The 12698-nt window shown below is 58.4% G+C and overlaps 1 protein-coding gene across 2 annotated transcripts in view; it reads right to left on the bottom strand.

Moving 5' to 3' along the window:
- The window catches only part of OSGIN1 (oxidative stress induced growth inhibitor 1), a 30774-nt gene that overhangs the window by 14276 nt on the left and 3800 nt on the right, over positions 1 to 12698 (bottom strand). The window contains exon 1 of one of the 2 annotated variants that reach the window (XM_036993868.2): positions 14 to 124. The exons of the other annotated variant lie outside the window; for it this stretch is intronic. Within the exon in view, the coding sequence (XP_036849763.2) occupies positions 14 to 109 (96 nt within the window). The 5' untranslated portion in view covers positions 110 to 124. Of the gene's footprint in view, positions 1 to 13; positions 125 to 12698 lie in introns of those variants that run through there. 2 annotated transcript variants of the gene reach the window in all.

Genomic DNA, 12698 nt, shown 5'->3' with positions numbered 1-12698 from the left:
ACCTCCACATCACCTTACTCATGTATGGTGCCCTGGCCTCCCCAGCACGGCTCTGTGACGCTGACTGACTTCCAAACTCCAGGAAGGACTTTATTCTGTCACTCTCCATTGCCACACTCTGAGCCTGGAGTTCCAGTCCTAAGGGAAAACCCCCACACGAGAAATGGGCCACGGTCACCACCCGGGCACTGGTATTAGCAACCACTGCTGTCAGCGGCTTCCGCGCCCAGCGACCGAGGACAGCTGAGTGAGCCGCGGCGAACGCTCAGAGAGGAACATCGGGCAGCCTTTGGAAATGGCAGTTACAGGGCCCGGAGGGAATGTGGGAGCTCCTTATGAGCACCCCGCGGGAGAAGCTGGCCATGAAGCTGTCGATGCCATGCCCGGTGTGTGGGCCTGTGGGCAGGAACTGGAGCAAAAAATATGTAAATAACAAAGCTAGACTGATTGTAGGGCCAATAAATTTTAGACAGATGTTTCAATTCTAACTTCCATTACCTTTATATAATAAACAGTAGTCATCATCGTAAGTCAAAGCAATTTGAGACAAGGACTACTCTGTGTTTTGTTTTGATCTTTGATGTGTCGTGAATGCCTCGCACATTGGCACATGGAGGCAGCTCAGTGACTGTTCACGGAATGAGTGAACCTCACCGCTTTTTGGCTTTTCTGATAGACTCTTAAAACTTTTGGCTCACGGATGGCCTCTCTCGGCTTTAGATCATATGTGTATGGATTGGCATGCCTTCCATATGTTTAAATCTTTGATGACAATTTTGAATTGGCCAAGACAGAACAGGGTCCTGTCTGTGGAGTCAGAGACTCTGGGTTGTGTCTCCGCTCTGGAACTTACTAGCTGTTATGTCCTTGGGCAAGTTAGTGCACATCTCTGAGCCTCAGTCTCCTCAACTATAAAACAGGGATGATAATATGGCCCCCAGGGTAGCTTGCTGCCTGGCACGTTGTGGGTCCTCAGTAAACAGTGGATCCCCCTCACCTCTGTCTACTGCCACCCGGACATTGTCACTCTGGGCAGAGTGGCCCTGGACCGGCCGGCCTTCCAACCACCCAGATCACATCTCCCCCAGACAGACGTCCCAAAAGGCAGTGGTTCGCAAAGTGCGGTCCCTAGACCAGCAGCTTGAGCAGCACCTGGGAACTTACTAGAAATATAGATTCTCGGGACCCACCCTAGACCCACTAGATCAGAAACTCCTGGCGTGAACCCAGTGATCTGCATGCCCACAAGGCTTTCAGGTATTCCCTCAAGTTTAGGACCAATGCTGTAGAAAAGGATGAGACACTCCATCAAAGGCCTGTTGAGCCCTGTGGGTGAGGCAGTTGGTCACCTGGCTTGAAAGCTCTTGGTGAATCCACGCTAGGCCCTTGGGGTGACCGCTTCTTTCTCCCTATAAGCTCTCAATCCTAAGCACTGCCGACCCTTGAACAACATGGGCTTGAACTGCATGAGTCCACGTACATGCAGATTTTTTTCAATATATTTGAAAAGATTTTGGAGATTTGCGATAATTTGAAAAAGCATTTTCTTTTCTCTAGCTTACTTACTTTAAGAATGTGGTATATAACACAGATAACAAAATTTGTGTCAATCGACTGTTCATGTTATCAGTAAGGGTCCTGGGTCAATAACAGGCTACTAGTAGTTTAAGTTTTGGGGGGGTCAGAGTTACATGGGGATTTCCCACGGTGTGGAGGTTGGCACCTCAAACGCCGGCATTGACTGAGGGTCAGCTGTGAACCGGGGCTGGGGCTTCAGCACGTGCCTTGTGTGGCCCTCAGAAGACCCCACCCACCTGCTTGTCCTGCCCTCGTGGGTCCTGCTGGTGTCCTGTGAGCCCACCAAAGGCGTGTCTGGGGCCCCTCAGGACACCGAGAGGTGGTTTGCAGTGTGAGGAGGCCTGTAGGCTCTGGGCGGCTGGGGGATGTCTGGCCAGCCTCTCCCCACACTTCCAGGCCCTCCTAGCAGACGTGTGACCCAGTTTCCGGTTTAGTCTGAGTGCGTTGCCCTGGACAGAGAGGTCAGAGGCCGCCAAGCTGTTTTCTCTCTGGCACCCATGGCTGTTGCCCCTTGGCCCCGGGGAGCAGGGGCATCATTTTGTTCCTTTTGCCCCACATGCAGCTAAAAAAAGCTGTTTGCCGCTGTTTTGGGGTTTATAGCCCCCTCCCGCCGCCTTGCCTTCTGGGACAGGTGAGGTCAGGGCCTCCGTGATCTAATTTAGTGGCATGTGAGCTCGTCCTGTCCCCAGCCCCAGGATGGGAGAGCAGCCTGGGGGCTCGCGCACGTTCCTCTGTAGAAGAGCGCTGTGCCCAGCGTCCGGGCCCTGCCGTCTGGAGAAGAGGGCTTGGCACTTCCAGGCCAGCGGGCACAGCAGGGGTCCATGCTCAGAGCCCCACCTGTCTCCAGAGCCCCTTCTAAACTTATGAAGCGCAAACTGGAGCCTGCACTCCCATGCGGGACCACCCCAGGGCACTCCCTACTGCCCTCAGGCCCTCCCCGCCTGCCTGCCCTGCCCTCTGGCTTCCCTCGGCTCTGGGCAGGCCCCTCTAGCTCTGTCTCCAGTTCTCTGCTGCTCACACGAAGCGGGAACCGGAAGCTGCCTTTCCTGACCCACTGCTGTGTGGGGCTTACCAAGTGCTTGACAGACATGCCCTCAGTTAACCGAAGGGGCCCTGGCCCTGTGAACCAGGCCAGACAACTAACAAGGGCTTCCCACCCCAGGGTCTGGAGTTAGAAGGGAGAATAAGAGGGGGCTTTGGAGGGAATTAGGGGGTTGGGGCAGGGGATGTCCCAGGAAGCCCCTCTGGAGAGGTGGAACTTCAGCTGAGGCGGGCACGGTCACTGGGAGAGCTGGGGTTGGGGACATGCGGCGGGCAGGGCAGAGGGTCGCAGAAGCCCCGGGGTAGGAGCTAGGTGGCTGTGTGAGGACCTGGAGGAAGGCGGGGAGGGGTGTGGAGAAGCCACGTAGAGCCCTGGAAGGCCGAGACAACCTGGGATGTAACTTGGGCTGCAGCCGAGGCCCTGTAGGTGCCGAGCGGGTGGGCAGGCCTGAGCAGAGTGGGAGCAGGGGAGTGGCGGCCGTGGTGCCGTCCCGCAGGGCGCTGGCAGTGTGGCAGAGAATGGGTGGGCTCCTGATCCAGTGTCAGCAGGACTGGGAGATGGCCTAAAACTGGAGGAAGAGGAGGGGAGTCCTGCTACCTGTGAAACTGTCCCCCAAAGAGAAGAGGCCCAAAGTGTGGCCTCTGCCAGTTCCTGTGGTGTGACTATTCCTGCCACACCTGGTCTCAAGCTACCAACACGACCAACAGGGTTGGGATGAGGTGTATACAGCTGCTGTCCCTGACGCGGGCCCCTGCAGCCACCATGGGGGGTAGGCGAGGCGTCAGGGGTGCCAGCAGATTCCTGATGTGAGCCATGGGACGGACGGTGACAGGGCACTTGCTGGGCAGACAAGATGGAGAAGGAAAGAGATGGGGAACCAAGCATTGTCCTCCTGTGACCTCTCCGGCTGGGCTCAGAAGGTTAGGGTGTGGGGCTGAGAGGCTGGCGAGATGTCGAAAGCCTGGGGATCAGAGGAGGTCACTGAGAGGGAGAGAGAGAGGGAGAAGGAGAGAAGAGAGCAGGGGAGAGGCCTGGACGGCGCCCAGAGAAACGGCAGGAGCGAGCAGCCTGCTCAGGTGCCCCTCACCCCAGCACAGCTCGGAGGATGCTTCTCATGGGGCTGGTGACTTCCCCCTTTTGGTGGTGATCCTGGAGCCCCCTGTACCTCAGGCAGACCCCATGAGGATCTTGCAAAGCAGCTTAGGGGCCCCCCGGCTTGGGGCCAGGTAGTGCACAGCCCAGGGGAGGAGAGCCAGAGAACATGGGAGGCTGGGACAAAATGCAGATAATACAAGCTCCAACTCAGCGCGCCCTAACCGGGTGCCGGGCCAGGACTCGGCACATGGGGTAAAGCGAACCGTCGCATCACCCCGCGAGGCAGGCATGTTATCAGCCACAATTACAGATGAGCCAATCAGGGGTCACCCTCCCTGCAACCCATTCTCCTGACTTTGCCTGATTCCACAACACAGAGCCTTCTTCGTGGTTTTGGTTTCTGAGAAAAAGAGACCTACCTGGTCTCCTTAGACCCTATTCTAGTTGAGACCAAACTGAACCAGCGCTGGCTTCTGCCGAGTCGCCATCACTGCCTTCAGCAGCGGGATCGGCAGTGTCACCAGGCAGTGGGGTAACAGGGTTTCTCCTTATCTGTGTGTCCAAGGTTTCTGCCGTGATCAGACACTGCTTGCACCTTTGGGGAGAGGGGCGGCCCAGGGGAGCTGGGGCACTGTGGCGAGCGCAGGGGTGTGGAAGTGCTGGGACGAGGGGATGCCTGTCGGAAGAGGCGAGAGCCCTACTTTGCTCCGGGGGCTGCAGCCAGCAGGACGCGACAGGCCCTGGGCTCCTTGCTCTGACTTCTCTCCAGCATGCCGGGCAGCCTGCCCTCTGCAGCTCTGGGCTTCGGCCAGGGGCACAGTCAGGTCTGGACAGGGCCCTGGAGGCTCTGCGTGTCTGGTGCACGGCTGGAGGTGGAGCTGCAGCCTGGCTGTCTGGGCTTGGCTTGGCGAGAGCTGCTGAGCTGTCTGTGGCATGAGCAGGGGGCCCTGGCCGTCCGGACAATTCCTGCCCTCCAGGTGATGATGCTCGAATGGTGGGATCCCAGGCATCGGGGCTGAAATATCACCAGGCTGGACCTGGACCCACTACCCCCAGGAGTCTGCAAGGGTGCTCTTGTCCACCTTTGGCCATCAAGGGCTCTGGACGAGACTCCATGCTGCCATGGCCTCCCCATCCCCCAGGACCTCCACCTCCATCTCCCACTGATGGGGACGGGGGCAGTGCGGTCGCCCCGGTGGTGGCGGGGGTCACATCGCCCTCTGATGGCCGTCTTCCTCACCCTGAGATCACTGTGGCCCGCTAAAAGCCGAGATGCCCCCTTTCCCAGGTGGAGCAGGTCGGGTCCAGTGAGGGGACACGGCTCACCCAGGGTCACGCAGCAGGACTGTGCCTGGGGGTGCAGCTGGGGCTGAAGGGCTGTGAGCTCGGGGGAGCGGCTCAGCCCCCCAACCCTCACTCCCTCCAGTGACTCAGTCAGCGGGACTCTGTGTACGGGGCACTGGGCTGGGAGGTGGGCATCTGATGGTGGAGAAAAGACACAGGTCTCACCCCCAAGGCGGCGGTGACCCAGTGGGGAGGGGAGCAGACAGTGAGTAAAGGAGGGGATGATCACGGCCCAGCCAGGGCAGCCAAGGTTGGAGCAGCAGCCCTGAGGGAGAAAACTGGGGTGAACAGAAGGGTGGGCTAGGCTGGGAAAGGCCTACCAGGTGAGGCCAACAGCCAGTGCAGAGGCCCTGGGGGTACAAGGGGCTTCTGAGAACCTGCAAGGGGCATGTGCCCGAGGGAGGGTGCCAGCTGGGGCTGGGCGGCCTCGGGAGGAGTCATGCTTTCTCCCAAGAGCAAAGGAAAGCCTCAGAGTGATAGGATCAGGCCTGCAGTTTGGAAAGGTGGTGGGGAGATGAGGGCAAGCATGGGCAGGGGCTGTGACAGCAGTCCCAAGTGGCACCAAGGGCATGCCTACTTTCTATCTGCAGGAGGAAGCTTACCTTGGGACCAGCCAGATTCCAGGACATGGTGTGTGTGTGTGTGCATGTGCGCGTGTGTGCTTAGGGGTGTCAGGGCAGATAGGAGGGGCGGAAGTCCCTGCAGCGGGGGGCATTTTATGGGGATAAAGGTCACAGCGACTGGCATGGTCTCTCCTGAGGGTCGGACATGTGCAGGGTCTCTCCCTCGTCCCTGAGTCTGTGTGGCCCGTCCTGTGGGGGGCAACCACCTCCATGCACTCCCCCCTCCTCTGGGTGTGCAACTTCTCCTGTGGGAGCAGAAAGGTCTGGGTCTCTGGCCAGGGTCTCAGGCTGGGGAGAAACAGGCTAAGCTCCTGAAGTCCGGCCCCGGTCTGCAACCCTGCAGGAAGCTGCGGGCCACTGGGCCTGCTGGTATCAAATGCCCCTTCATCCCCATGCTGGCATCTCCTCTAGGGACCTCATGGAGAGGAGACCAGTCCCGTTCCCGGCAGGATCTGGTCCTTGGGGGTCTCCTCCCCCAGTACCACCATAACCACCCCTGAGCCTCCCCACCGTCCCTGTGATGCCAGGGCCGCCTGTGTGTCTGGAGCCCCAATCCTCCACACAGCTGTTCGGGGTTCCGTCCTGGCATCCTCAGTGCTACCCCAAGCTGCCCAGAGACCCTTGCTCCACAGCACCGGCTACAGGGCATGCAGGCCCGGGGCAAAATGAACTCAGAGCTTTAAACCCAATGGGGGTCCTTCTGAGGGCCAAACGCCCACAAGCCAGCCCCAGCCAGCCCATGTGGAAGCATAGGAGCTGGGGCCCACCAGCTGGTCATTTTCAGAGGAAGATATGCCTCACAGCAAAGGCTTTACCAGGAGTCTGACCCTGACCTTTGTCCTGCACCCACGCATTTGCTGGTGCCATGCCCAGGTTCCAAGCTCCCGCTGGGCACCGAGTTCCCTTGAGGCCCTGAGCCTGGAGATGCAGTTGGTCCCATCTGTGTGCTGTGTGCCGACCTTGGATGTGTGCCGCATACCCAGGGCTTCTGTGGCCCCAACTCACCAGGCTCCCCAATGCCCGCCTAGCCGGGGATTGCTGGTGGCTTCACCCAGCACACCCAGGCGCCTGGGATGCAATAGCTGGGGAGGGGCCCCCAGGGCGACGGCACGAAGTCCTGTCACTTCCCTGGCCTTTGTGTCCCTCCATCTGTCCCTCACCCCAGGCCCCTTCCTCTTTGGCCTGCATTATCGTCATTTTATAAAAAGAGGTATAACTCAGCCATAGTACAGTGCACACTTAAGTTTGCAGATCAAGGTCACGATGCAGAATGGGCCCTGGGAGGCTCCCTCGGGGCCCCCTCTATCCACCCCCCTCCGTCAACCCCTTTCTGATGTTTGTCCCCATACGTGAGTGTCGCCTGGTCTTGACTGACTTCAGTGGGATGACACAGAATGTTCTCTGGTGAGTCTGGAGTCACTGGGCCTTGTGGCCCTGGAACTCACCCGCACTGACGTGAGGGCAGCAGCTCCGTCACATTATCCTTGAACAGAGGTCCAGCACCTGCACGCCCCACAGCCTGTCTGTTTCCCAGACGCTTGGCTGTCTCCTGCTTTATGCTGAGACCCTCCCCATGCAAGCCTCTGTGCGGACATCTGCTTTCATTTATTTGGGGTAAATACCCGCCAGTAGAACCACTGGGTCATAGGGAAGGCGAGTGCATCAGTTTATTAGGAACTGCACCTGGCTTTCCTGAGGGGTGCACCCCTTTATCTGGGTTTCTGCAGCTGCCTTCTGGCGGGCCCCCTCCCAGCATCCTGAAACCAAGCATCTTCCTCCACTCAAAGAGCTGGCTACGTCATTCTCTAGCTCACAAGGCTTTGAAGGCAGCCCCCGCTTTTAGGGGAGAAGTTCAAACTTGGCAGTGTGGCAGGGCCCTCCCCAATCAGCCCTGCTTATCTCCCCAGCTGTGTCTGTGGCCTTCTCTCACCTTGAACCTCACATTCCAGCCATATCGCAGACCCACAGCTCCCCGAATGCACGTCATTTCTGTTCTGCACGGACTGTCCTCTCTGCCGGGAGCACACACCCCTCCATCACCCTCCTTGTCTTCTAAGATCTCACTGGAGCATCTGGCAACCTGCTGGCATCTCCCAGGCCCCGACTGCCTTCCTGGCCCACCTTCTCCCGTGTCCTTTGCGCCCCCTCTGTTAGGGCTCTTCTGAGCACGCTGGCTTCGCACCGAGGCGGGCTGCCATACGGTCAGGGCAGGAATGTTTTTTTTCTCCCAGCTATGTCCTCACAGCCGAGCAGGATGCCTGGCACCCAGAAGGCCTTGGTAGATGTGCAATAAATGAATCCATGAGGCCCAGTCTGGGTGGACAGGTACAAAGGTGTAATTTCTGGGCGGTAAAGCACACACATCTTAAGTGTGCAGCTCCATGAATTCCTGCACATGTGAGCATCCCCAGGTCAACATGTGCAACATGCCTGGCTCTCCCTCTGCTTTTTGCCCCCATAGACTAGTGTTGGCCGTTTGTGAACTCACTATGGAAGGAAACACACAGAATGTTCTCCCTGTGCCTGCCTCCTCCGCGTGCTGCACTCCTGCTCTGGGAGGCAGATGCCTCCGGCTGAGTCCCTTTGCCTCCATGGCCGTGTCTCTGGCAGTCCCTCTCTCCCCAGATTTCCCACTTCTCCTTCCTGTCCTCAGCCGGGTAGGGGCTTTGTCTGCAGGCCCCTGGTTCCGGAGCAGGCAAGCCTCTTCTTGTAACCAGCAACTTATCCTTGAAATTCAGGGGACCCAGGCACGGCGCTGCCTGGCCCCCCTCACAGAGGACGCCCAGCACCTGTCCAGGCCTCCCTGTCCCCTGGGCGTTTTGCAGCCACCTGGCCTTTCAGTCATTGCAAACTGGCCCATGTGTGTCTTGGGGCTCCACCTGGCCACACCTCTGGGCTCGTGGGTGTGATAACGCAGTGAGACACATCATATTTGTGTGTGGGGGTCTCACAGGCCAGCCCACTTAGAGCAATGAATTGTCAGAGCCCAGAGCAGCAGCATCGGCACCAACTGGGAATGTAAAAATGCACATTCTCGGGCCTCACCATCCTGGAAAACCTCCATTTCTTTGCTTTCCTCCCAGACTCACAGTAAGGCTCACACCAGGGGTGTGCTTTCCCACACTGACAGTTTTGACACCAGCTGGAAGGTCTGCAATTCAACTCACTTCTGACACTAACCTAACCCGGCAGGTTGATGGCTCTGCCACACGAGTGTGCAGTGGGCCCCCAGGTTACCCACACTTTCGTCCAACCTAAGCAGAGGTTCCCACAACCTCCTCCTGGGCTCACTGACTCGCTAAGCAGCTCCCAGAGCCCAGGAGACGGGTCCTTGCTGATTGCTGCTGTATCACGAATCACAAAGGATACTGGCCTCCACACTCAGCGGCCAGAGGGGACCCACTGCGTGCCTGCAAGGGCCCTGAGCACAGGAGCGCCTGCCCCGTAGAGCTGGGGCATGTCACCATCCTAGCATACAATGTGCTCACCCCATCCCGGCGCTCTCTGAACCCCAAACTTCAGGAAGCTTTATGGAGGCTTCATCACCCAAACATGATCCATTCACAAAATCTCCAGCCCCTCCCCTCAAGCCTCTAATCGCAGTCTTCCCGGGATGGGACCCCACCCTGAAGCCTCTGGGAGCCCACCGGAGGTGCCTAGTGAGAACAGAGGACCCTCTATGGCTGGAAATTCCAAGGGGTTTAGGAGCTCTGAGTCAGGAACTGGCGTCAAAGGTCAATTATTAGAATGAAAGATACCCCAGGGCACTTTATCAGTTAGGAAATTACAAAGGTTTTAGGGGCTCTGGCCGGGAGCCAGGGATGAGGCCCAACAGGCGTATGTCCTGGGATATCACTCCCTGGGTCAGAACCTCAGGGGGTGGGGCCCAGCCATCTGTGTCCCCACAGACCTCCAGGGCTTCCGTCGCAGCCCAAGTGTGAGAACCCCAACTCCAGCCTGGGGATGGGTTGGCGACGAGTCAGTGCAAACGGGCTAGTCATTATCTTTTTGGGGGCAAGTATGTTATGGTTCCTCTAAAGGCTCGAAAGGGTTCTGGTGCGTGGGGCTGGCGTGGCTGACGGTAATCAGAGCCCCAGCCTGAGGCTCCCAGGGCCCTGCTCGTTCCCAGCTGGCTGCCTGGGGCAGTGCTGATGAATTTAGACGCAGAACAAATGCCTCCCCTCCCACACAAGGGTCACGAGGTGTCTCTGGGCTCCCCAAAAGCAGAGGCATGGCAGGTCAATTCTTCTCCACCTGCTTCTGCCAGATCCGTCCTCCCCCTTCTCTGTCCTGCACTGAGCCCCGGGAGGCTGGCGCCCTGACCAGCTGGCTTCTGGTTGGGTCTGATCGATGGGAGACTGTGGCAGGAGGTCAGAGGGCAGAAGGAAAGAGGAATTGGGGCTGTGGTGTGCTGGCAAATGTTTAACAACCAGTTTTGGGGGGCTCTGTGGAAAGCCCTGATTTGCAGCGCCTACCGATTTCTGTGGTGTGAATGCTCCTACCACGGTCAGGTTCAAGCTGCCGCGGTGACAGCCCTGCAGGGGAGCTGGGAAGAGATGTGCAGAGCATTCCCACCACCCAGGAGGGAGGATGTAGATGACCGTACGGCCACGGCTGCTGGTGAGAGGTCCCCAAGTCACTAGGAGGTGATAGGGTCTCAGTGTGAGTTCTCTCTGCTTTGAATGCATTGTGTTCATTTTGCTTTACATGATTTAATGTTTAGTGTTGGGTGGGTGTAACTCCTGGCTCACAGAATTCCTGAAAATTTAAGTCGGCTGTTGCAAATGCCAGGGCTGGTTCAGGCACAGCCCTGGGCGGGAGCCACTTGCCTGGTCGTGCCTGTCTGGAGGCTCCTGGGGGCCTGTCTCCAGTCCTCCAATCCCTCTCTCTGGCCTGGCTCTCCATCGCCTCTTGTCCCTGCAGCCTGGGGGCAGAACAGTGGACCTGGCTCCCCGGCTTGCTGTCCTCAGCATGCCTCAGTGTCTCTCATTATCTCCTTGTTGGGTACCCCAAAGGTGGCATCCTGGGCATGGGAGACCACAGAGCAGATGCCCACCCACACATGAAGCCCAGCCTGCCTCCATTTCTGTTACTTATCACCCTTCTGCGTAAGATGTCATTGGAAGAAATGTTTCTGAGACCAGAAGCCAGAAACCCACGGGGCCTGGCAAGCTCCCCAGGACATAACGGTACTCAGTAAAAGTCGCTGTGACCCTCGGGCATCGCGGGCGGGCCTGGCAGGTGGAACACCCTCTTGGGAAGTGCTCTGGCTGCATCCATCACGATCATGGTGCACATGGCCTTGGACCCAGCGATGCCTTGGGAAGTGCCTGTCTTAGAGCAGACGCACACCTGTGCAAGATGATGTCCGCCTCAAGTTACTCATTGCGGCATTGTTTTGGGAAGCGGAAAATGGGCCACAACCCAAGTGTCAGTCATGGAGAGACTGAATAGGCTCTGGCCCAGTCTTGCTGTGGGATTCTTTGCAGCCATTCTTCCTGACATGACGTGACGGCTGCCCCATGCCTGTGAGTGCAAACAGAACTCAGGAGGTGGGCAGCTTTTCCTCACGTGGTGGCTGCCGTCCCGGTGGGGGCCCGAGGGGCTGGGCACTGCCCCTGCGAATCCCTTTGTGCTTTCTGAATGTCGCCCCACTTTCACGGTTACTGAATGTACACAAGGTGAGCATGAATGAATAAACGTCATGGGATTTAACAGGCGCCTCCTCCTCCTCATTCCCAGCTCGGCTCCCTCGTCACCCTGGACCCAGGAACTCAAGACAGGGGCCACCCCCACCCCCACTAGCTGACTGGGATAGAAGCAGCCAGTCGAGGGCCCCAGGTCCCCCAGCTGGGCTCCATGGGGACGGGAGCCTAGGGGCTCCATGGAGGACCCTGGGGTGGGGACTCTCTCTGTCCGAGGGGTTCACATCTGCGGGCTCAGCCCGTCCTCTCTCTGCTCTGCTCGGTGGGCCGAGCAATGGGCATGCCCCCTTGGAAAGAGGGGACTGAGCACAGAGGGTGGGGGGCCCGGCTGCCTTGTGCACCCAGCGCCCAGCTCAGGGCACACCGGCCATGTCGGTGGACCAGCTGGCTGGCTGCCGGAGAGGCCGCTGCCCTTGCTGAGACGGCCGTCCCAGGCAGGGCTAAGGAAGCTGCTGTAAGGGGCTTTGCCTTGCCCTCTGCGGGACGGGGTTTCCACCTGACATCTTCCACCCTGCCTTTCTCCCTACGGCTGGTGACCTGGTGCCTATAGTGTGGGGGGATGGCTTTAGACGGCATGTCTACGACTCCCTGATTACATCCGCTTCCTCCCTGGGGCTGCAGAAGCAGGGCACGTTGGGAGCCCTGGGTCAGAGGTTGGCCTAAACAACCGCTGTCACCCTCTAAAGGCCTGGAGACAGGCATTCAGTGAGGCGGAGTGATGTTTGGGGCTCAGAGGACACTAGGAAACCAGGGGACAGTAGTACCTCCACCTCTTAGTTTGGGTCCCCCATGATGTTGATTCAAAGGTGGGAGCTGTGGCCCAGAAACAGGAAGTCTACAAAATTGCCCAGGTGCTTTCCAGGTTTAGCCAGGGTTGAGGACCCCTGCCCCTCAGCCAGGATCCACAGTAGGGCCAGAGGATGGTCCTTCCGTACTGCAGTCCAGGTCATGCTAAGGGGTCGCTTCCCAGCTGTGTCATGTGGGGCAAGTGGTTTAACTGCTCTGCCCTCAGTTTCCCTATGGGTAAAATGGAGATAAACATAGCACCACTGCACAGGATTGGAGCAGCACAAAGCATGGAGAACTGTGCCTGGCACATGGTAAGCTCTGCAGAAATGCCAGCTGCTGTTATTATTATTAACAACCGAGGGGCCCAAGAGACAGAGCTGAGCCTCAAAAACCAGGCCAGCTGGCTTGGGTCCTGGGTCTTCTCCATTCTGACCGCCCCCCGCCACCTCTCCCAGCACACACTCCTGACTTGGAAGCCTGCAGCTGGCAGAGGCCCAGGGCTTCTGGCTCCTAGTTGGCAGC

The sequence above is a fragment of the Manis javanica genome, chromosome 17, assembly GCF_040802235.1.
Source record: "Manis javanica isolate MJ-LG chromosome 17, MJ_LKY, whole genome shotgun sequence".
In the NCBI taxonomy this organism is placed as follows: domain Eukaryota; kingdom Metazoa; phylum Chordata; class Mammalia; order Pholidota; family Manidae; genus Manis; species Manis javanica.
Note: the sequence above shows the minus strand (reverse complement) of the source record. Positions and strands in the feature narration are given on the sequence as shown.